The 25288-nt window shown below is 36.9% G+C and overlaps 1 protein-coding gene across 1 annotated transcript in view; it reads left to right on the plus strand.

Moving 5' to 3' along the window:
* The window catches only part of LOC140150564 (potassium voltage-gated channel subfamily KQT member 1-like), a 299462-nt gene extending 290965 nt beyond the window's left edge, over positions 1–8497 (plus strand). The window contains 4 exon segments of the mRNA XM_072172598.1: positions 3638–3861; positions 5797–5980; positions 7722–7980; positions 7983–8497. Of these exon segments, the coding sequence (XP_072028699.1) occupies positions 3638–3861; positions 5797–5980; positions 7722–7980; positions 7983–8486 (1171 nt within the window). The 3' untranslated portion in view covers positions 8487–8497.
* Positions 8498–25288: the final 16791 nt, after the last annotated feature.

Consider the following 25288-nt stretch of genomic DNA (forward strand, 5'->3'; position numbering starts at 1 on the left):
ATGAAAAAAATAATAAGCATTAGATCAATTTTTTTAATAAATGTAAGAATTGAAATGGTTACATTGTTACTATTAAATTGTTTTAACAGTTTTAATTTGTTTGAAGATTTGTCAGTATTACTTGCACCTTTGCATTATAATACTCTCATGTGAAATGCTTTCTTTATTTAACTTACAAGCATTTTTGAAAAGCATGATTTTGAAATTACAACATAAAAATTAGTTCTGCACATAATAAAAATTTTTCTTCACATCTTTCTTTTTGTTATGTCAAATATTTACAGTAAAAATTTTCTATTTCCTTCACTTGCACCGATAAGTGATTGCATACTCTTGCAACTTTCCACACGCCTATTAAATATACTTGTTGCGCTGCTAGCTAGCATAATTTTTTAGTATTTTGCTTAATTTGGGTTTTTTTGAGTTAATTTTGTGCTTTGTTTCTAATAAAAAGCTAACTTGTTGCAGTTTGTAGTAAATAATAATTGATCTTAATCCACTCTTCACAAAATCTGAAGCAAATCTATGGTCAATGTTGGGTGTACCCTTGGTGTAAGATATTCATGAGTTAGACTAGTGTAAAGACTCCATTGAGGAATTACGCAGCTTACGGTATAAAGCTGTACAATCCTTTAATAGATGATTTCTGCGCTAGGCTAATTCTGTGCAGTTTTACAAGGATAAACCGTAAATTACAAATATATGGCATTGAACTGATTTCATTAAGCAAGTTAATCAAATTTTAGTAAAATTTTGTCATTTGTGTATCGCAAAAATGACAAAATGTAACATATACTGAACCAAGACAAGACATCGGTATGATTCACATTTGTGGAATTGTTCATATAATTATTACGAATGGAAACCACCATTTAATATTCACAAGATTGCAAGTATAAACAACCTCAAAATTGCCACATAATTCACTCCCTGAATCCCATTATTTTTTAGCTTTCAGATTTGTTTCAGATTTTACACCATACTAATTAAAACTGAGCTCAAATGCAAACTGGGAGAGCTTGCTGCTTTTCCAGGTGCCATTGTTGGTCAGTTTGGAACCTAAATGGTGATCAGTCAGTAGCATCAAATTTATAAATATGAATTACAAAATTTGTCAGGTGGTCATGGGTACCGCCATAAGAAAACCGGGAATTGACAGGTGATAGAATATAAACACACAAAAGAATAGAACATTTTCAGAAAATTTTCACGAAAGCTACTTACTTTAGCAAAATTCTTTTACAATAGTGCTTGTGAATTTTTCATATAATTTATAAAATATCTACCAACAAAAATGCAAATTCACTGATGAAAAGTCTTGTTTTACCTTCCCAAATTTGGAAAAAATATTGCAAAATTTGTTCTTGAACTGCTCATGCTTACATGCTTTCCATACTTCCTGTCTTCAAGCAGTAATGGCAGCCACCATTGCCAGTATCAATGAATTTTTTAATTCAAATTAACGAAGTTGATGTTACTGACTGGTGATACACTGTGCGTCATGAGCTCATCTCAAATGGCAAAGTTCAATAACCTCTCAAGCTTATTGGGATTATTGAACTGTGCACTGCTAGATGATCATTTTTGAGATGATAGTGATAGAATCCAAAGAACCTTTTCTGAGCAGCGTAACCAGACCAATCATTTTGGAACTGAGCTGTATCTCTTTCAGTCCACCGTGGGCCAAAAAGATGTATGTAAGTGTGTCCTCTCTCTTGTACATGAAGCAAGTCGCAGTATTTAAGTCAATATATTTTCCTTGGCATGATATTGGAATTCTTATGACTGGCTTCAGTTGGAAAGAGAGAGAGGACACAGTCAGGCCCGTAGCCATTTTTTTTTCATGGGAGTGCAGATTTTCCAAATGCAGACCTTTTCAAGTGAAATTTTCATTCTGGAAAAGTAGACATTTATCCCCTCTTCAGTTGATTTTGGATCCTATTTTTTAACAAATTTCACACAAAAATCATGATTTAGGGTATATTTATCAAATTTTTTGACATTGTGGTCCAATTTTGCTCATTTTTTACAAACAAAGCAGACCTTTTGCAGATTTTATGAGGGCTGGCTACAGGCCTGGACACTGTGTTATTTACTCATTACTCACCTTTGTCCTAAAACCATGAAATGGCCCTTATGCACTGCAATAACCTGGATCTTTCTGGTCCCAGCCAGCCTCCAGAATTTGCCATTGATTCCATATGCGGCACATTTTGGAACTTTAGAAGATACCACAAAGATCCAAGCTACTGCTTACTGAAGGCAGTGGTGTTAGGGGTTTTTGCCAATTAGCTCCAGCTTTGGTACTTGGGTTATTCCATACACCCTGTATTCACAAATGGTAAATAGTATCAGAACTATCAGTAGCAGATCCAGGAGTTGTTTTAGGAGGCACTGCCTCCATATTTTATGGCAAAATTAGCCCACTTTTGACAATTTTAAATCCTGACAACTTCTGCTCCCCCCCTTCCGTATTCTCACCTTCCTGGATGTGTGGTTGAGTATAATAAATATGCTTCAGCTTTTCGAGAAAGAGCCAGCCACCAATTGATTGACCCCTACCAAGATAAAAGGTATTTGAACATTTTTAGAGTGCAAATACCCAAACCCACATTTTAAAGTACAAAGTCCTAATTTCATGATAGCAAGACATATGTCTGGAACATAGGACTGCAATCCGGGACTGCATTTGTTAGGCCACTGACAAACACATGATATGTTGATGGTGAATAACAGTCCACCCTGTATATTAAACCTGCAGACCTATAACATTTGTAAAAGTTATAAATCAAATTAGGACTGTGACATAGTCTACTATATCACATGTGCATGATAGAAACTTAACATCACTGGCTTGGGGAAGCAAGTAAGCACCTATCGCTAATCATAATATGAGCACAAAGGCAGCACATTGGTGCAACACTAGCATTGACATCACTGCCTGGAAGAACCACCTCATAAGGACCTTCATATGCACTGAGAGTGGGCATATCAGCTGGCTCAGGGGTGTGTCTCATTAACATTTTCAACTTCATCATAAATCCTAAACCCATCTGACGTCCAAACCCATCCTCTGGCATATGATTTATTATATTGAAGTTACAGTGGGTTTGACTTAGGATGGGTTGAAAGACTTATGATGCATCATGAAGTTGATGAGGGAAATCAGGGATATGAGTTTGTCCCTTATTCCTTTTGGGAAATGCACTCCATCCAGATGTAGTAGGTATACACTCACTGTGGGGATAATATTTGCTTGTGGTGTTGCATGCATGGCTTTCTTTGTTGTGGTACCTACTACATTGGGTGATTTTGACAGTGTCTGCTTGCTATATGTTGAAGGTTTACTATGTCAACAGATAGGTTCGCTATTTCGAATATGATACAAGATTAGCTGGAGTTAGGGCTAGCTTTAGGGTTAGGACTAGCATTATAGATAGGTTAGGGTTCAGGTTAGATTCAACACAGTGTACCTTATTCATATTCGACATTGAGAACCTTATTTTTTTGGACATAGCGAACCTTTGACATATAGTGGGCTAGCTCTAACAGCTTTGAATGTTTGTTGGCCAGGAAAAAAAATAAGGACATAAACTAACCTACAATTTGAACTTGTTGTTATTTTACTTCTCTCCAGTTTCAGGACTAATAACCTGATCTCAAGACTATCAATTAAACGCACCGCAAACAGCCCCATGCTACATCGCAACAGCGAACGCTTGAAAAGGAACGGCGAGTTTTCAGACGATCACGATGACACAAAAAAATCTGGTCTGCATTTGAGCGATGGAACAGTCCCGCCGTTCTCAGACCAAGATTCTGTGAGGTCACAGTCTAGAAGCTTCAGACATCATCATTCAGGTCAGAGGTTATCTTGTGTTTTATAATTGAAAAATTTGAAAAAAGTTGTGTTTCTTATCCGTTTTAGCTTCCAGTGAGTAGAGACTATCACATCTATAGAAAACACTGGGCTACTCAAGTTGAAATCCATATGTCTCTTGTGGAAGACATTGCCTTAATCTTTCACACAGGGAGCGTGAATTTCAAATGGGTTTACCTGAATGGGGGACTCCTTTTATAATCTACACCCTCTGTGTGGGAGACTAAGGTCACGTCTTCCATAGGGGGTGTATGGGTTTCAACTTCAATAGCCCATTACAACTTGTGGTTGCACCACACATTTTTTTCCAAGGAGGAAGATTTTTCATGGCAGTTTAGCAATTTTTGCGTAAAATAGTGGAATTTGCAGTGACATTTGTTCTGACTGGGAGGGGAGGGTCAAAGTTCAAGTTGGAGGGGGGGGGGTTATTCCACTGTTCCATAAGAATGCATTACAAAGCAACTACGATGCTCACAGGTACATGTAATGAGTTGTCAAACTAGACCACTATGACGTTCACTCAACATTTACATTTAGCCATGATTTTTGCATTTTGTGAACACGCTAATAAAGGCATGCCTTTTTCGTATGAGGTGAGCAATCGCTCTTACTTACCCAGACTAAGATTTGTAGTGATGGGTTTCCACTCGCCATAGAAATGAATATCACTCAATGCGAACTGTCCAAAATTGAAGTCAATTTATATACATTTCAAGTTTCAAAACTTTTTAATACTGATTTATCGTAATAAATGAGTCTTATTCCACGAGAATAAGATAGATAGAATCTACAGGAACAGTAAGTGTTACATGTTGGTGTGAATGATGTTGGTGTGAATGATGCTTGAGACCTGATGTGATTCAGTCAGTGTCATAATGCAATATCCTGTGTGGGCTAGCCTATTGCTGGTACCATATTGGTAAGAGGTTCTTAAAAAAAGTGTAAAGACACCCCTTTTCTGTAGCTCTTTACTTTTGAAGATTACTTTGAAAATGGATTTTGATCGCAGTCGTATGAAAATGGAAGACTCAATTAAATACTTGATACAAAATGTGAAAAGTCTGTTTGCGTCTTCAAATTTTTTTTATGACTAGAAAAGATGGCCTGAAATGGGCTATTCCAGTTGAAATCAATACTCCCCTGTGGAAGACATGACCTTAATTTCCCATACAAGGAGTGTAGATTTTAAATGGAGTCACCCATTCAGGTTAACCCCATTTGAAATTCACACTCCCTGTATGGAAGATTAAGGTCATGTCTTCTATAGGGGTGTATGACTCCTTGTGTGGAAGGGTAAGGTCATGTCTTCCATAGGGGTGTATGACTCCCTGTATGGAAGATTAAGGTCATGTCTTCCATAGGGGTGTATGACTCCTTGTGTGGAAGATTAAGGTCATGTCTTCCATAGGGGTGTATGACTCCTTGTGTGGAAGGGTAAGGTCATGTCTTCCATAGGGGTGTATGACTCCTGTATGGAAGATTAAGGTCATGTCTTCCATAGGGGTGTATGACTCCTTGTGTGGAAGATTAAGGTCATGTCTTCCATAGGGGTGTATGACTCCCTATATGGAAGATTAAGGTCATGTCTTCCATAGGGGTGTATGACTCCTTGTATGGAAGATTAAGGTCATGTCTTCCATAGGGGTGTATGACTCCTGTATGGAAGATTAAGGTCATGTCTTCCATAGGGGTGTATGACTCCCTGTATGGAAGATTAAGGTCATGTCTTCCATAGGGGTGTATGACTCCCTGTATGGAAGATTAAGGTCATGTCTTCCATAGGGGTGTATGACTCCTTGTGTGGAAGGGTAAGATCATGCCTTCCATAGATGGTGTATGAATTTCAACTGGAATTTCCCAGTCTATATTTGACTTGAACTTGAACTTACCATTACCCTGATTTCATTCTTTCGTAGGTGGTGTTACCAAGCTAACAGAAGCCCACAAAAATGCCATCCGTGCCATACGTAAAATCCGCTTCTTTGTGGCACGGAGGAAGTTTAAAGAGGCATTTCGTCCTTATGATGTGAAAGATGTCATAGAGCAGTATTCATCTGGTCATGCGGATATGCTGGCTAGAATTAAAAGTCTTCAGCAAAGGTAATGTATCATGAAGGGAGATCAGACCTGTTAACCATAACCTTAAAGGCCCATTCAGAGAAATTTAGAGAAATTAGCTACATGTATTTGATGGGATTTCAACTTTGTCAATACTGGATGCTGTTTTCCTTGTTTTCTTGCCAAATTTTTCATTTCAAAAACACCTAATGACAATTTTTGGGGGTCCATCGTGAATTTTGAGAATTTTGCCAAACACACTACTTTTCAATGTAAATTCACCAATAATAACCTTTTTACAACATAACAGGCTTAAATTTTTATTCTTTTATATTTTTAAGATAATAAAAGCCCCAAAATTTTGACCCACCTGCTGAGAATTGAAGTAAATTCTGCAATATTTGTAAATGCAACGTCAGGAAATCGTGCACTTTTTGCATGCTTTCCGAATGATCGCTGGCCTGGGGAAGTCCCGATTGATTTGTTTACAACCAAGCATGTGCCGCTAACGTGCGGTTAATGTTTATTTAATTATTTATCACAACCTGACAATATTCAATTTTTAATATTTTAAGTTTATTTTCTCATAAATAATCTAGGTTTCCTTTATTAGTATTATTGTTACGATGAATAAAAGCAATTTTAAAGACAAAATCCAAATGATAACCCCTTTTTCGTATTATTTGTGGTAGCGCGTGTTTTAGTTTTTGTAGCATCAACAACACATTAATTTAAAAAAAGAAATGCGGAAGTGAAAGTACAAACGAAAATTGCTCAAGATTGACAGACTTTGCTCATGTTTTTGCACCTGTTTTTGACCACGTTTCGGACCAAAACTGATACAGAAATGAGAAAAATTATCATAGCGAACGGAGATGGAATATCACGGCGAAAATGCACTTTTATTTTTTTATAACAATCAACATTTGATGAGGTGTAGACCCGGGGTACGTGTGTATCGTGATAATCGTGGATTTATTATAAATAATTCCACCAGCCATAAAAATTTGGGTCGGTCACTAGTCCTAAAAGGTTCGCTAGTCCGAAGAACAATAGAAGAGTTACTAGTCCGAAAAGTTCACTAGCACCCTAACCCTAAACCTAGAGTTATGACTGTGGGAATCTCGTCCATGCCCCCCTCCGGACGTGGTGCCGCCCCTGATATTGATTGATTAGTATTGAGGGGGAGGTGTAATTGTAAAACCCTGCAAATGAAGATGCATAGCCGTATACCTGAAAATAGTATGATAACTGTGGGCGCCCAGTAAACAAGAACTCTACAGTTCCCTTCCCCATCAGATTATTGCAAACAACATAACAATGTACAAGATCACCACCGGCGTGTCCAGGATCTTTTCCTGCAGGGGGCTCAGGGGAGTTATGCGGGGGGCTTAATGGACAAAATCACCAAAAAACGGCTGATTTTACATGATTTTTAACAAAGTGTGGAGGGTTTTGGCAACCAAAGCCCCCCTGGACACGCCACTGATCACATCTCATTTGCCGGTGTTAAGTGGTCTCTGTTGGATTGTAAAGAAGTCAAGATGGTCCACAATTTGGAGCTGAGCTTTGGTGTGGAAGGTCCTAGATAGGAAAAACATGCAGGTCCTTGTTGATCTTAACAAGTAGTGATGTGTGGGTGTGCATGATATAGACATACGTACAAGACTTTCTGGCTTTTCCTTACAACTGACACTCTCTCAAATTCCTGTCACTTTGAATGCACATTTATGATTTTTAAGCAAATTACTAATAATTGTAAGTTTTGGTGATTTTTTTTCAGACTTGATCAAATTCTTGGGAAACCAGGTGCTGATAGACGGAAGGGTCGTGGAGGCAGTGACCTAGAACTATATGACCCTAGTGTTAGCCTTTTGTCAAGAGTGGTCAAGGTAGAGAGAAGGGTCACTCTCATTGACCGCAAACTGGACATGCTCATTGAGATGTACCGAGAGAACGCCATGCCAAAATGCCACAGAGTGTCGAGTGACGACAGAGATGATTCACACGAGTCCTAACTGGACACCGCCCCCAAGGGTTTGCCAATAGAAGAAGGGGAGCATGGAGTCCCAATACACAAAGACAAGGGTCGGGTCACAAAAGAACTGAGTCTACGGACACGTCGTCAGCGACATCACCGGCTGATCCGGTGGTGCCCAGTCAACTCAAACCGTCATCTTCTCACCCGTCGTCGTTAAATGCAGCCTGTGGTAAGGAATCAATAACGATGTCTCATTCACATCAAGAATTTGGTGTCTCAAAAGATGAGCCAGGCTCACAAGCTTTAATACCAACAGATGCAAGTGTGCAAGACAATGTATTTGTAATAGATGCAAAACAAGGCGAGAGTGAAAGAACTGAGAGAACTGCGAAAGAACCGGTGAGGTCGGCTTTGAGACGGAAGAAACCACTGCGAAGCGGAATGAAAGAGAGTCCAAAAATACAAACCCCGCAATCTGGGGACTCTGTGACACCTTCTGGTGAATCAACAGTGTCATTTGGGAGCACGGGAAGCCTGAAGAATACTGATGGGGAAACAAGAATTTAATCAATTCTTGTTTTGCTATCATTGTTGCATAAGGAATTATATCTACTGTATGAAGTATGAAATTTTTAAAACATTTTCATTTGTTGTATGCTTACAATTGACTGTGAATTGAAGTAACAGAATTACATTCTGTATTTTGTATCATTCTTATTTTTCAGTGATTTCTCTGTAGTACTTTCATGTATCCGAAACTGTGCATTGCTGTGCTATTTTACAATGAACTTAATACTAATGCCTATATTCATATAGGCATAACAGAAAAAAAATAGAATAAATTATAGCTTAATGCTTCAATTTTGCTCTAAATAATAACTTTTTATTTCTAAATCTAATAACAATGTTAGCTGCTACATTCCCGGGGTCACTCAGATACCAAAGTGGTACGCATGCTCGTCCCCAAAAATGTCGAAAAAGGGTTGATTTTTGGCCTTGTGGCGGCGTCGACGTTTTTAGAAAAAAGGGTGCTTTTTAGGTAAAGTAAAATAATCATGTAAATAGGTACATATCTTATAAAAGTCATTATGTGTTTGTGTGGGGTGTGTTTCTGTTATGTTCGTGTGCAATGTATATGTTGTGTGAAAAGAGTGTATGTATGATTATATGAATATATGTTTTCTTTTAAGAATGGAAGTGTATTATGTGGTGAGCAGGTTTGAGGTGTTGGTGTTTGTCTGCAAATGAGTACACACACACCCCTTTTCACATTTAAACCGTGAAACTATATATACCTGCAAACGATCATCATCTGTAGTAGGTCGCAATTGCATGCCAATGCATTTTAGAGATACGTACGCAAGTCAAAATACTGCCCGTGGTTTGTAGGCAAATCTGCCAATTTGGTCCTCGGTATTCTCTTGGTCGGGCTGACGTCCCAACGGGGCAATAGCCTTGTCAAACTAGTGTGCGCATGTACTTATGTGCAGCGCATCAGCAGTTCCCTTTCTCGAGCTGGTTGCTATGCGCGCGCTTGTGCAAAGGGGACGAAGGGGACAATGTTCCCGGATGTCTGACCGAGCAGGGCCGTAGCAAGATTGAAAAATGTGGGGCGGCCATCATAAATGTGGAGCGGCCAAAATACAAATATATGCCCAAATTGAAATAAAGATATAAAGAAAAACATAACAAATTTCTCAAAAAGTGGGGCGGCCATGGCATCCCCGGCCACTCTGCTTGCTACGGCCCTGTGACCGAGTGAATGTTGATTAAATATTGTTTCAGATGTCCTTGTTTTGATAGCATGCTAAAATGTCCGAAGTTTTAAGATACTTTCTCAAAATATCAATAGCTATCTCAAGAGCCTCCGAACCAATACTAGGCTTCAAACTTAGTCCTAGCGAATGTCTTGTGTCATACGATGTCACAGCCTTATTCACCAGTGTGCCAGTGGAAGAAAGTTTGGTTATCGTGAAAGATCTGCTCACAGCTGATGACACTTTGGATTCCAGGACTGACCTCAACCCACAACAAGTCACTGATTTACTTAGCACTTGCCTCAAGACCACATATTTTATCTACGACGGCAAGTACTACATTCAACGAGAGGGAGCCGCGATGGGTTCACCGGTGAGTCCCATAATCGCCAACCTATTTATGGAGAACTTTGAGGAGAAAGCCATCACATCCTTTCACACCCCACCCCGCTATTTCGGGAGATATGTCGACGATACCATGGTGATCATTGAGCGATCCGAGGTTGACAGTTTCACTCACCATCTGAACTCCATTCATGACTCTATCAAGTTCACCGTTGAACATGAATCCAACAACTCCATTGCCATGTTAGACACCCTCATCTCGCGCAACGCAGACGGCTCCCTATCCTTCAGTGTGTATAGGAAGAGCACACACACAGACCAATATCTGAACTTTGCGAGTCACCAGCCACTAGAACACAAGTTAGGGGTTATACGAACTTTGACCACGCCAAAACCCTATCCTCTGATAGTGAACGCCTGGAACATGAAATGGACCATGTCAAGAAATCGCTTGCCATCTGCGGTTACACCAAGTGGGCATGGAGTTCCCCTTCCAGCAAGCGTCATGAGCCTAAACCCAAACAACGGACAGACCGCCTCCAAGGGGCACATCACTCTCCCTATGTACGCTGTGTCACTGAGTCCAACAGGAAGATTCGCAAGGCGGGTGTCACGGTTCATGTGAAACCAACAAACACCATCCGTAGCGTGGTTGTGTCGCCTAAAGACAAACCAAAAACTTTTAAAGAAAATTTGAAAGTTGTCATCTGCAGTCGGCACCCTCATGAAGAGGGATATGGTCAACGATTGCCGGCACAGGATGGCATGGGTGTGTGTGCATGGCATGTGTGTGTCCAAAAAGTGTGAAGTTGCGTGTGTCATCACAGGTGACAGTCGGAAGTGTTTCATAAGATGAGAATTAAGACAAATATGTGAAGAGAATGAGAAGCAGAGAGGGCATGGATGTATGGTATGAGTAAGAGCGCATTGATGTTTGCCAAAAAGACAAGAGTCGTGTAGGCGTGGTGTCATGAGATGGATGTGTCGGCATTATTTGGACCTATTTGCCATGTGGTGGGGTGTGTGTGCAGTGGCATATCCAGGATATTTTCAGTGCAGCCAGCATCCTATCGGGGATTCTCACAAAGGAGCAACTGCCCCTTGCCCCCCTTGGATATGCCACTGGGTGTGAGTGTGGGGGAGATGTGCTTGTAAACACGCCCCAACACACACATGATAAATCTAACAACTTTGAATGCCCAGGAACCAGGGATGTCCCCATTTCCTAGATAGTCTTTCTAGATGTAAAATGCCATATGAAAGTGTTACAGTTAATGACTGCAGTTGCCGGAGAAGGGTGAGTCCACACTTGGATTGTAAAAATTAAATTTTATCCACTCAAACGTGTGTTCATGATTGGATAATATAATCTCTATCATAATGTTTTTCACATTCTCGCTTGCCAGTGGTTACATGCAGGAGTGTTGGTGTGAAGCTGTGTGAGGGGGTGTATAGGTAGATGGTGTGGGGTGTATATAGGTAGATGGTGTGGGGTGTGTATAGGTAGATGGTGTGGGGTGTGTGTATGGGCTATTCCAGTTGAAATCCATACGCCCCCTATGGAAGGCATAACCTTAATCTTCTACACAGGAGTGTAGATTTCAAATGGAGTTACTATCAGGTAACCTCATTTGAAATTCACACCCCCTGTGTGGGAGATTAAGGTTATGCCTTCCATAGGGGGCGTATGGATTTCCACTGGAATGGCCCTAAGTAGATGAGTTTGTGAGTGGCTTCATTGTTCAACATTTCAAGACTATTGTCAATCCATTTTATACGACCAAATTAACATTTATAAAAAGGATGTGTTATGAGCATCTCTCTTTTTTTCCAAGTTCATAAAATCTTTAAAATCACTTGCTTTTTCAAAAAGTACAAAGATTTTTTTTCTGAGAAATTTTCAAGTTGTGTAATTAGACTTGATCAGTGAATGAGTTTGTTCAAGTATAGGCATGCAGGTGACTATGAATCCAGGGTTCCCACAGTCCTTGAATTTGAAAACACCTTTTCAAGGCCTTGAAAGTCCTGGAAATTTGCACAACGTCCTTGAAAGTCCTTGGAAATTGGAATTTTACCTAAAGTGTAATTTTTACCAAATTTGGGGAGTGGAGAGGAGCTGTCACTTTTGTTAATATGTGCCACATGGAGAGCCACATCATGATTTTTGTGTTGTGGTAAGTCCTTGAAAATCATGTTTTTGGACCTTGAAAAGTCCTTGAATTTTAAAGGCTTCAAGGTGCGGGAACCCTGTGAATCCTATAGATTACTCTTCTACATTGCCAGTTGTTGATAACCTAAAACCTAGTCAGCTGTTGTATACACTGTAAAAATAATTATGTACAATTTTCAGAGTGTACAAGAATCTGCATTATTTTTATTGCTTTCTATATGTACTCTGACATTTCACTGTATTTTGTACAGATAGATAGACATTTTTTGTAACAATGTATCATACATGTATCATACAAAGAAACAAGCGTGCTTTCATACCGTTGCTTTCCTTTTTACGTTTCCCTGTATGTAATACAGTGTAGTACAGGCTGTATCAAAAAGATTGGTACACATTGGTTTTAGTGTTTATTGAACAAGCCTGCTTCATTCCAAATGCAATAAAAGATCCTCTTAAAATGGCCAGAATTTATAGTTTGTAACCTTTTATTGCATTAAAGGGGAATTTTGTGATCCACAACCTCATACCGGGACCTCATCCCTCACTTTTCTCAAGAAAAGTTAAGATTTTACGTTTATGTACACAAAAATTCTTGCAGATTAATTTGTTTAGCAAAAATATTGTCAAATTTTAATTACGTTCTGGTACTCCAGAACAAAATTACAACACAGTGGCATATGGAACAGTGTAATACACATTATAAATCATGCATAACTCGCAAAATCGGAATCAACTGAAATTTTGGGAATCAGCTTTTTTTGTTGATGTCTACTGAAAAATGTCATAAAAAGAGGATGCTAGGATCACAAAATACTCCTTTAACCCTATTCTATTACCCCAACAAAAGTGGTATATTTGAGTGGTGTGGAGGTATCATATTAACTACTGCGTTGCAGTGTTATTGGTTGGGTAACAACCAATAAGTGGCATACCATTGACAAGCTTGGACTTTAAACTTTGAGAAAAACAAGATTAATATTTAATTATGTAAATTTTATGCAAATTAGCTCATGAATAATTAATGAGCTCATAGCCAAATATGATGAAAAAATTATTTTGATTTACATTTTTGAAGTGTATGAGTACATCAATGTGGCATTTTTATGCAGTTTTAAATACACTGCCGTGTTTCTACATATAATAAAAAGAAATCCAAATTACTTTGGACTATATTTTAAAAGTTTATGGACATATTTGGGCTAATTTTAGGGCAAAATTTGGCCTAATAATGGTTAAAATATGCAGGTTTCCAACATTTTAAACCATTTTATGATGTGTTAATGGTAGTTATATCAGGAAAAAAGGTGTTTTGTGGATAGAGAAGTGATAAATTATCAAAACTGTTCCAAAGATAAGACTTACTTTGTGTAAATATTTTTTTTACATGCATATTGAGCCATTTCGTGCCATATGGCAAATTGATAGGGGGTAATAGAATAGGGTTAAGGTTGGTCTGAACCCTGGAATTATGGAAACTTTTGGGCCTCATAACTTCTAAATTGTTGGTCTAAAGTATATAAAAGTATACATATTTAGAATGGCAAAGACTTGAAAAGTTCATCTGTGAGGTCAAATTTGGGCCAAAATGCCATTTTTGGCCCAAATCCCAAAAATAACGGTTTTTGGCCCACTTCTTTTTCGTGCATCCTAACAAAAAATTCTTGGGCCAAAATTTTTTTTAAATTAATTTTTAAAAACTAGATCAAAATATCTAGGACCCGTTTTTTCATTTTTTTTAAATTTTGACCAATTTCACCAAAAATATTTTGAAATTTGGGCCAAAATCTCAATTTCTATTCATAACTTATCAAGTCTTTGCCATTCTAAATATGTATACTTTTATATACTTTAGACCAACAATTTAAAGTTATGAGGCCCGAAAGTTTCCATAATTCCAGGGTTCAGACCAACCTTAATCTAACAAAAATAACTGGATCTTGTGTTGGATTAGGCAGTGTTGTCTGTGATCACTGGAAACAGATGGCTACCGATTGTTGTGATACAGCCTGTAGACTAGCTTTCACCCTGGGAATAAAGGATGTAGTGTTGGGCAATATCTGTTCTTGGCATTTTGATTGTGTATGATACCTGTACCAAACAACATTATTCATATTGTGATGTTATTATGATACAAAATGTAAGGCTAAAATGCATATTGCGACTACTCAGTGTCAGAAGTGGGTAAGTGCAATGCACAAGGCAGCTATTGCATTTACCCACTTCAGTGGCATGTCCAGGGGGGGGGGCCTTGGGGGACCTGTGGTGTTTTCAGTAAATGATAGCCTAATGTATGTAACAATTACAGTAACTCAATTTTTACAAATGCCTCCTTCGGCCCCCATGGACCAGATCATGTCGCATATTAAATCCAAGGTAGAGCTACTCACACAGTCTGCAATCTATTATACTTAACATATTTTAGTCATGAAACTTCAATAAAAGGCAAAGATTAAACTAATATTAAATAATATATACTTCATTAATATATTCTTGTTCATTGATTGGTTAAAAGTGGATCACATGACCAAAAATAGTTCTACCATCAGTACTCCTATCCGTAAATAGTACTTCTAAGCCGTAAATAGTATTTTCAGTGTCCCGGATGAGCCGTAAATAGTACCGCCAAGCCGTAAATAGTACTTTTGACCATGCCTTTCGCATGCGCGCATTCGATGCGATGGAACAGTTCATGCACGCGAAACTGCCATAGCGTGATTTCGTGCTGCTGTAATTGGTTAGCCCGATTTTAGCCTATTCGATTTCTTTGAAGGGCAGAATATAGGTTGTGCTTAAATTGGTCATGCTGTTCACTCAGGATAGAAGCTGGAGAGTCCAAACGTCAAATAATAATTTATTTTAACCAATCAATGAACAAAGAATATATTAATGAAGATATAAAACAATATATACTGTTTTATTCAAGGTTCTGGTTAAAACTATGGTCCCTCATTGAGATAAATTAATACTATTTTCCTTCGGGGCTGTGCCCATCAGGGAAAATAGTACTATTGATCTCACCTCGGGCCCATAGTTTTAACCAGAACCTTGAATAAAGGCAGTATATATTTGTATACTATCAAGCTGTTGATCATGTTAGTATCATAATGTTAAATATTGTGTATTGCCCGACCATAACAATCAGTCCAAAGAATGAATATCTTGCAGAAATACCGAAACAAGTATTTAATAAATGACTCTGCTACCTACCATTACCACCAATCCGTCTTGAAATGTGAGGAGGGTGGACAATCGGTCTGAATTGTCAAAAAGTGGCTGAAATTAACAAAATATGGGTCATTTTGCAAAAACGTGGGGGGGGGGGGACACATACCCCAGGATTGACGCCCATGCTATCTACCATTGATGCTGTTTATAAAAACATCTTAGTATAGTGCTACATTTGTGTAAGAATTAATGTTGATCCAGGGGAGTGTTATCCTAGTTTTATGCCCCCATGAGCTCCCAGTCCCCAAATTTGGAAGTTTGTGGGTCTACCCCTTGTATATTGTTTGCAGAATCAAAAAATCACAGTCACTTATCTTTTCTTTTTCAAAGTGGAAATGTAGCTTTTTAAACATTTTGATGCAGTTCTCAGTAATAAATTTTGGTGAAATTAGATCTTTAAAGCCTATAGACCCAATTTATTCACATATAGATGTCAATGAATGCTGTAAAACAAACCCCATGTCAAAACCAGGCACTTTTGGGCAGGTTATCAATTTTGAGATTTTTACATATCTTAAATATAGATATATTTTGCTCCACAACACCATTTTCCCCAATGAAATTGGACATTCCTAAGAGAAGATATTGAGTTCATAAGTTATGGTATTATAAAATTGGAAATTGAGATATCGGCCTTTAAAAATATTATTGACAATGTCGAGAGTAGGAATTACCTTGAAAAATGTCTCAAAAAATACAAGATGCCAGTTATATTCCGATCTGAAACTATCAGACAACATTAATAACATCACAAATTCGCAACAAACCCAAATTGTGAAAAATCAACCCGGGCAGATTTTTGGCTATTTCTCCAAAAGTGTCTGGTTTTGACATGGCACATCACAAATATTAAACACCGCCGAGTGATTTTTTAATATGCCTTATTCTGCAACATAAATTCCACCAAGCTTTGCTATAAAGTATCAGAACAAAAGTTGGAACAACTTTCACAAATTCATTAGGATTTTAGCATTCTTTGGGATCTTTAAAAAAATTTACATTTCGACCCAAATAAATTTTGAGCTGAAAGGGCAAAAAACAAACAGACCTATTTTATAAACATTGATCCACCGCTTCTTGACAAAACTTTGGAAACAATTACACTCACACTCTGGCAAACACAATACTTTTTTGACATTATTCACAAAAGGCTAGAAAAGGTTGCCAGAAAACTTTTAAATTTCAGGTTATATGAAGGGTATAAAATTTGTTCATAACATTCAAAATAAGTTTTTGAAAACTTACTGCAAAATATTTTGAACATAATGTTATTAGTGTTGACAAAATATTTGGCCAAAATGTTTACACAACTTACTTAACATTTTGACAACATTTTACTTATACTGTTGCAGTGTTAAGCAACTTGACATTTAATGTTATTAAAAACGTTTTGTGTTTGCTGGGACACAACATTGTCAAGAGTATATATAATTTCTTGCACAGAGCCATCTTGGATGGAAACTATTTTATGATTATATCAGTGTGGAAATTTGGAAAAATCATGATGAAGAAAATAAAGTGTGGGTTTCGTTTTTACGGGTGTACAGTGTTATAGGTTTAAGAATCTGTTAAAAAACAATACTCAGTGCTCAAAAGGTACTTCAGTGAAAGTATAAGCAGCATACAATATCATTATTAAGAAGTTACTATAGCTAATATCTCACTGTCCATAATCAGTCAAAATCATGTTTATAAATTCGACAGGTAGCCAAGGGTACGGCCATAAGAAGAACATATACTTACAAAAGAATATAACGTTTTTAAAGGGTTTCCAAGCAATAACTTATGTTGTTAGTTTATCATATAATATATATGCTAGGTATTTTGGAAATTTTCATAATTATGTTAGGAATAAGTAACTTAAGAAAATCTTTAGTGACAGATATCAGTATTTAGTCATTCCATTAGGCCTACACTTCCATTCAAAAGTACAGGAAGACGTCCACCCACAGTGTCAAAGGTCACTTTCCAAACTTTCTTTCTGTAAGCAGTAATGGCAAGCCCCAGCACCAGTATCAACAATTTTGTAATTCAAATTTATGAATATGATGTTACTGACTGGTTCAAGTTTTTACAAATATATACACTGCAAATTAACTTTGCCCAACATTAACTTTGCCCAACAAATATCAATATTATTGGGTGACACTTAATAAAGTTTTGGTTAAAGTTAATTGGGTAAAGTTAATCCAATTGTTGGTTTAATTTTTGCCCATTTAAGTTAGACTTGATATTTTGAAGCAACGTTGGGTAACATTTGCCCAACATTTTTACAGTGTACCGTTCAGAGTGTTCATGTGACTGTGCTATATAAAGTCATAAATGCATTTGCAAAAAAATTAACAGAATTAAAATGGGTAAAAAAAAAACCATGTACAAATAAATATTCCTCTTTCTCTCTCTCTCCTTTTGTCTTTAATATTATTTGTGATTTTTTATCCAAAATACCTCTTCTTGAAACAAAACAATATTTTCGGCTCAATTGTTGATTTCAATTTTTGAAGACAAAACCAAACACAACTGCTGTGTCCATGTCCCCCAGTAAGTTCTTTTGTGACACAATCTGGTCCATGGAGGCCAAAGGCGGTAAATTTGAAAATGAGATAAAGGCAAAAATATGGAGTAAAAAACAATAAAATACATAAGAAAAGACATCACAAAAAAACTTTATAACCAAGTATGCCAGACCTTTGGTGTTTTCAGTATATGGTAGCCTAATGTTAGTTTAAGGTAATGATTATAGTAACTCAATTTTCAAAAATGCCTCCTTTGGCATCCATGGACCAGATCATGTAATAGTAACTCAATTTTTAAAAATGCCTCCTTTATTTAGCCCCCATGGACCAGATTGTGTCACATATTATTAAGTTTGAATAATTCAAGCTAAGCGTATAAAGTTTTAATAACATACTTTTTATCTTTTTCAGAACCATAGTATTATATTATGTAAAATCAAGTATGAGATACCAGAACTTTTATGCCACCAGTTGTAAAGTTAATGTTGAATGTTGGTTTAAGAGGAAGGGATGCTAGTGGTGTTGTCTGTGTCGGAGACTATAATTAAAAACCATTCAAATATGTTTGTTTTTGTTCCTTCTATTTTAAGAAATATATTGCTGTTTATTTGGAATTGTGAGTAGGCATTGCATTCCTTATGCTTGTATGTACATCAGTGTGTGTTTGAAACATCAGTTAACACTTCCCACTCACAACTCATACATGAGAATATTCCTATCCCCGAACATCAAGCATGGCCACCATGACATGAGCAGCCATCTTGGAGGTGCAATAAAAGTGAATAAAAAAACTGTTTATGAGGAAGGAGGAATAATCATTTGAAATGTTTATGAAGTCATTATAATATGTTTTCCCTCACTTGCATATTCAAGATGGCCGCCATGGGCTTGTGACATTGGTGCATGTATGTAAAGCAGTATGCAGACTTTTTATTAGACGTACAATTTTGTATGTAACATATCTACGTTATTTAATCTATTGCCATTCTATTTCCAGTAATGTTTAAGTTCTAACAAATGTTTGATGATGTAAAATCGATAATATATTTCTACCAGATATTATACATAACATATTATCAATTTTACGTCATCAAACATTCGTTAGAACTTAAACAATACTGGAAATAGAATGGCAATAGATTAAATAACATAGATATGTTACATACAATATTGTACGTCTAATACTCGGAGTCTGCATACTGCTTTAGAGCAAGAGGATTGTGTATAGACCCTATGCAATAACATTGAAATGACAGCTGTGTTGGTGGACAGAGGGACAGGTCTCTAGTTCCACAACCATTCATACCTAGGCTATCACCTGTTTTATTGTATTATGTGAATTGCCCCATGGAGGTGGACATTATTTCATTTAAAGGAGGATGAGTGACGTCATATTGCATATGGTCTATAAGATAGCACCTCTAAACCAGTTTCTTTCATTTGAATATCCTAAAACAATTATTACAGCAAGCTGCGGTTGCGGTTCAATACATGCATATATCAACTTTTGCTGTCGCTTGAAAGTAAAAATAAATAATTTTTTTGTTTGTTTAAGGAAGCTTGTGTTGTAGTGAAAAAAAGGAGAGCAAATAAATATTGTAAAACAAATAAAACAGTAATTGCACAAAATGATCATGTTTGTTGAACTAGACAAGGTCGAGGAATGTGAAGCATGCAGTGTCTTTCTTAGCATTTTTATAATATTTTTATTTCCAATTTAATTTTAGCACGATTTTATCGTTTCCACAATATTTGCACATTTAATAATTGTAGATGTTTGTGTGTAACGTTTGTATTTATTTATTTACATTGTAGTCATGTTTTATGTAATTCAAAGCAATTCAGTTTAGCACAAAGAGTGAGAAAAGTACTTAACAATTTTAATATGTCTCAATCAAAATATTTTTTGGAAGAAAAGATTGATATTTTCCCCAAAATATCAGTCAGATATGAAATTCAAGCATATTTGTGACCAGCTCTGATCCAATCAGGCTAAAGTCGGCAACAATAATGAAACTGAGATATAGGCACAAAGTGAGGAGAAAAGAAGAATAAAAAACATAAAAAAATAGACATATAAAAGGTTTGTAATTTTGCAGCCAATTATTCAAGAGATCTGGAGATTCAACATCAGTAAGTGTAGGTAGTGAGAAAGTTAGTAATGGTAGTAACTCAATTTTCAACATTTCCGACTTTGGCCTGTGTGGATTAGATCAGGTGACATTTACAAATCTTATGACACCTTTCCATGTTTCTGTGTTGTATTTTCAAAAACCTCAAGTGATTGTGCAGAAAGTAGCTACCGATAACCAAACAAAATCGCAATGTCAAGCAAGGAAATTAGGATCAACACAGATTTGTCTTTTCTGTGACAGAAATTGGTGGTCCCAGAATTGAACCCTGTGGTACACCACAACACATTTTGGTAGTTTCTGGGTTATGTATAATCAGAGTTTGATTTGGTAAGAAAATTAGTAAATAGTTTGTAATATAATATCTTAAATTGCAATCTGCTATTCCGGTTGAAATCCATTTCCCGGCCCATATGGAAACAGGGCCTTAAACTCTCACACAGGGGGTGTAGATTTCAAATGAAATCACCCATTCAAGTAACCACATTTGAAATTTACATGACTTGTGTGGAAGATTAAGTTCATGTCTTCCATAGGGGTGTATGGATTTCAACTGAAATAACACAATGGTGCATTATAAAATGTATTCTTTTTGACAGTCTATAAACAGAAAGTAACGGTAGAAATAAGAGGGCCGTAGTAAAACCATGAAGGAGTGCATAATTATTGAAGAAATGCTTTTCATTTGGACATGAATTGTATTGCTTGGATTATGTCGTACAAATGTCATGCTTTATCCTGTATTGAAAAGTGTTACATAACGATTACACACTCCACCAGGCTTCAAGGTTGAAAATAATTTGGGAGGTCTGCGTCGGCCACACTGTGAAACTAGCTTTGCCCAATGTTGCCGGTTCGAATGTCAACAGTATAAATTATTGGGCAAAAAATAGTTGTTGGGCGAATTAAATCATGCTGAATTTGCCTAAATCTACATGTATACTTCTTCATTAACCTATTTTTGAATTGTCACTAGTTGCCCTTTTTTCAATCTGCTTTGAAAAAAAATGACATGCCTTTTGTATAGATAGAAAGCACAGTGTGATATATCAGATATTTCTCTTCTTTTCTTAACAAAAAAAATCTATATAATGTATTTATGAGATCTAGAGTGAGCCAAATGTATTTATTTTATTTTGCTGATTGTAGTTGTACGATATCCTATTGTATGTACCACTTTGCACATCTTTTTATGGGAATCTTGCAATAATGATTATAGTGTATAGTAGAGATATTTCATCATTCATCCAATGTGTATATACAATTTGTATATAAGCAATGGTTGTAAGCATACATTGATTTCCAACTGTTGAGAAATTATTCAGTAGAAATGTTTTTTATACTTGCACCAAACTCTTTAAAAAGCAAAAAAATGAAACGAAAAAATTTGAGATGTTTACATTTCTTCTGCTATTACTTGCACCTCAAATTGTAACAAAACTAATAAATCAAATGTTTTGCTAACAAACTTGATTCTACTGTGTGGTGACTCTTTACTTATGTCATTTTGTAGTGTGATGTAGTCCATCAATAAGGACCCTTGTCAGCCTGCCCAACTGAGCACCTAAAGGCCTGAGACGAGGACTTATAAAAAAGCTATTGCTTCACCTGGTAGCTCAGTTTGGCGCGATGTTGAGGGACTTTTCTTGACGGACTAGTCTTGTGGGGTAAACATATCTTAAAAGATTAATGTTCATGGTGGAGCAAGACAGATATAAACGTTGGGTCAAGGAGGCTATAGAGATTAGAACGAGAAGAATTGGCATCACTATGAACAGAGATGAAGGTAAATATCACCTTTCTCACATTTTTGATGAGCTGCTGTATCCTGTGTCAAAAAAGTCCACCAAAATAGCCAACAGGAAAAAAATTCAACTGTCAACACCAAGTCAATCACCAAGAAATCAACAGGTGATTGGATGACCAGTTCCCAGCAGCAGCAGTGGCGTAGCATCATAGGGGCACGGGGGAACATGCCCCCCAATCGATTGCAAAATTTAGAAAATCCCATATAAAAATTGCCAAAAACAGCTTGTGCCCCCTCAATCAGACCTGGTACCCCCAATCATGGTCAGTGCCCCCCCCATCGGATGACACACGCTACACCACTGAGTAGCAGTCTTCATTCAGTGTTGACAAAGATAACAGTGGTTATCGAAACATACAAATTAAGCAGGTATTAGATCATTATAAGAACCTTTTGATTGTCTTACAATATTGCTTTCATAAACTGACTTCATTCAATGGATGACATTGTACACTGTATTGCCTGGTATCTACACCTGATAGCACAGTGTATGGTATAGTGTGTGTTGCTATCTACCCCTGATAACACAGTATACACTGTACACTGTATTGGTATCTACACCGGCACGGTGTATGGTATAGTGTGTGTTGCTATCTACCCCTGATAACACGGTATGCACTGTACAGTGTGTATTGGAATCTACACCTAATAGCACGTTATGCACTGTACAGTGTGTGTTGCTATCTACCCCTGATAACACGGTATGCACTGTACAGTGTGTATTGGAATCTACACCTGATAGCACAGTATGTATGGTATAGTGTGTGTTGCTATCTACCCCTGATAACACGGTATGCACTGTACAGTGTGTATTGGTATCTACACCTGATAGCACACCCCGTATGGTATAGTGTGTGTTGCTATCTACCCCTGATAACATGATAACAACACACACTATACCATACATAATGTGCTATCAGGGGACTAGTCTTTTTACGTAATTCTTAAAAAGGAGGGCATAGCTAATTCAATGACTGCACTTTTAACCAATCAGATGACAGGAATCTATATATGAGGTATATAATGGTATCTATACCTGATAGCACAGTATGTATGGTATAGTGTGTGTGTTGCTATCTACCCCTGATAACATGGTGTGCACTGTATAGTGTGTATTGGAATCTACACCTGATAGCACATTATATATGGTATAGTGTGTTTTGCTATCTTTTTTTTTTTTTTTTTTTTTTATGTTTTTTTTTTTTTTTTCCATTTTTATTCGCCTGTACTTGGGCCTGGTGGAAAGGAAAAAAGAACATACAGACATGGTCCACCAGACCCCATCTTAATTACGGTAACCAAGATAGATGCAAAGATACAATCAGATTATGACAATGAGATTTAAATAATACTGCCCCACCACGACAACAGGACCCAACCAATACCTCTGTTAAAAAATTATTTTAAAAAAAGAGCAAATGCTACGCTACCAAGAGTGATGAAAAAGGCAAGCAGAAAAAGAAGTGGTAGCCCAACAAAGGCAACTGTTGGGTCCCCCTGCCATGGGTGGGCAGAATCAGCACCAAACAACATGCATAATAAGATCAAGCAACTCATGTTGGTTACGAGTGCATCAAAAAATTAGACCAGGGATTTTCTACACAAAACACAAATCCCCCCAGACACCCCACACACAAATATGCAGGACAAGTGACAAAACAAAACACTGAAAACTTTCCCATATCACAGTGCAAATAACATGGTCTACCATGGCAAGAAAAAAGAAAAAGAAAATTGAAAAAGGGGTAAAAATATATAAAACACACCATGATAAATGAAAATTGCATCCCATTAAAAACCAAGATCAAAGGAAAATTTCTTAAAATGGTTACCCAGTTTTCCTTGCTTTCCGCAATTTTATATTCTGTGCCAAATTTAACTTTCACCATGTTCTTGTAAGCTTGAAAACTAGGGTTGACATCTTGAAATTTGCATCTATGAATATAATATTTCAAACATAAAACAAGAAAGTTGATGGCATTTTTGTGCTCAGATTCTTCAACATCCAAACCAAACATTTTCTGAAAATTTGAGAATCCAAAACACTCACCGGTTTTACTTTCAATCAAGGCACTCAAGCTATCCCACAAACAAGTAATTTTTTCACATTCACAAAACAAATGTACCAGGGTCTCATCATTTTTTTACAAAAACAACAAAATGGAGAATCAGTTCTACCAATCTTATGAAGAAAGTTATTGGTACAAACAGCTCTATGAAAAACTTTAAAGTAAAATGCTCTCATCTGAGTTTCAATACTGCAAGTAAAGTTGTTATCATGAATTTTATTCCATTCAATATCGTCTTCAAGATTCAAGGTATCAATCCAAAATAGTTCGGTGTTTACAGGACTGTACTTTGCTTTCAAAATATTGTAAGAATACTTGGTAATTTTGCTATTTTCAAACAAAGTAGCAACTATGTTATCAAAAATATTCACCTGAACCGTTTTGGGACTGTAGAACCAATCAATTAAAATACCATTCATAAGAGAGTTGTATTTTCTTCTGTCCTTAATAGAGATATCAAATTCCAAAACAAGATCTTCAAATGTTTTCACTAAGTTATGACCTCTATTAAGGTCATTCAGAGTGCAAATATCATGTTCAAACCAATCCTGATAAAAAAAGAACTTCTTAGTTTTAAGATGCACCTTTCGGTTCCACCAAATGGAATTCTGAAGATGATAGTCACAGTACCCTAGGTTCTCTTTCACCTTATCTCTGAACAAATACCAAACCCTGAGGGATTCAGCTAACTGTGAATTTTTAGCAAAGCAAGAACACAGTTTGGCGCATCAGCTTTCCATAAAACTGTAGTATCATTATGAAATACCTTAAGAACCTGTGTCTCTAAAAGTTTCCAAAAGCTATCATAATTGGGGTCTAATAAGTGTTTTGACCAGACTAATTTCTGAGCTTGTGAAAAGCCTCAACGTCAATCATACGCAACCCTCCATCACTGTAGTCATTGAATAAATAATTTCTTTTAACCCTGTCATTCCCACCATTCCAAATAAATTAAAAAAACAAAGTGTTCAATCTCTTAAAATTGGATTAGGAATTGTAATACACAGAACCGAAAATAAGTATAAAAGCTGTGGCAGCAAAAGGCTCTTTATCACAGTAATTTTACCAATTAAAGACAAACTTCTTGAACGCCAACAATTCAAAATTTGCTGTGTGTTTTGCTATCTACCCCTGATAACACGGTATGCACTGTACAGTGTGTATTGGTATCTACACCTGATAGCACAGTATGTATGGTATAGTGTGTGTTGCTATCTACCCCTGATAACACAGTATACACTGAACAGTGTGTATTGGAATCTACACCTGATAGCACAGTATGTATGGTATAGTATGTGTGTTGCTATCTACCCCTGATAACACAGTATACACTGTGCAGTGTGTATTG

Source organism: Amphiura filiformis, chromosome 4 (assembly GCF_039555335.1).
Source record: "Amphiura filiformis chromosome 4, Afil_fr2py, whole genome shotgun sequence".
In the NCBI taxonomy this organism is placed as follows: Eukaryota; Metazoa; Echinodermata; class Ophiuroidea; order Amphilepidida; family Amphiuridae; genus Amphiura; species Amphiura filiformis.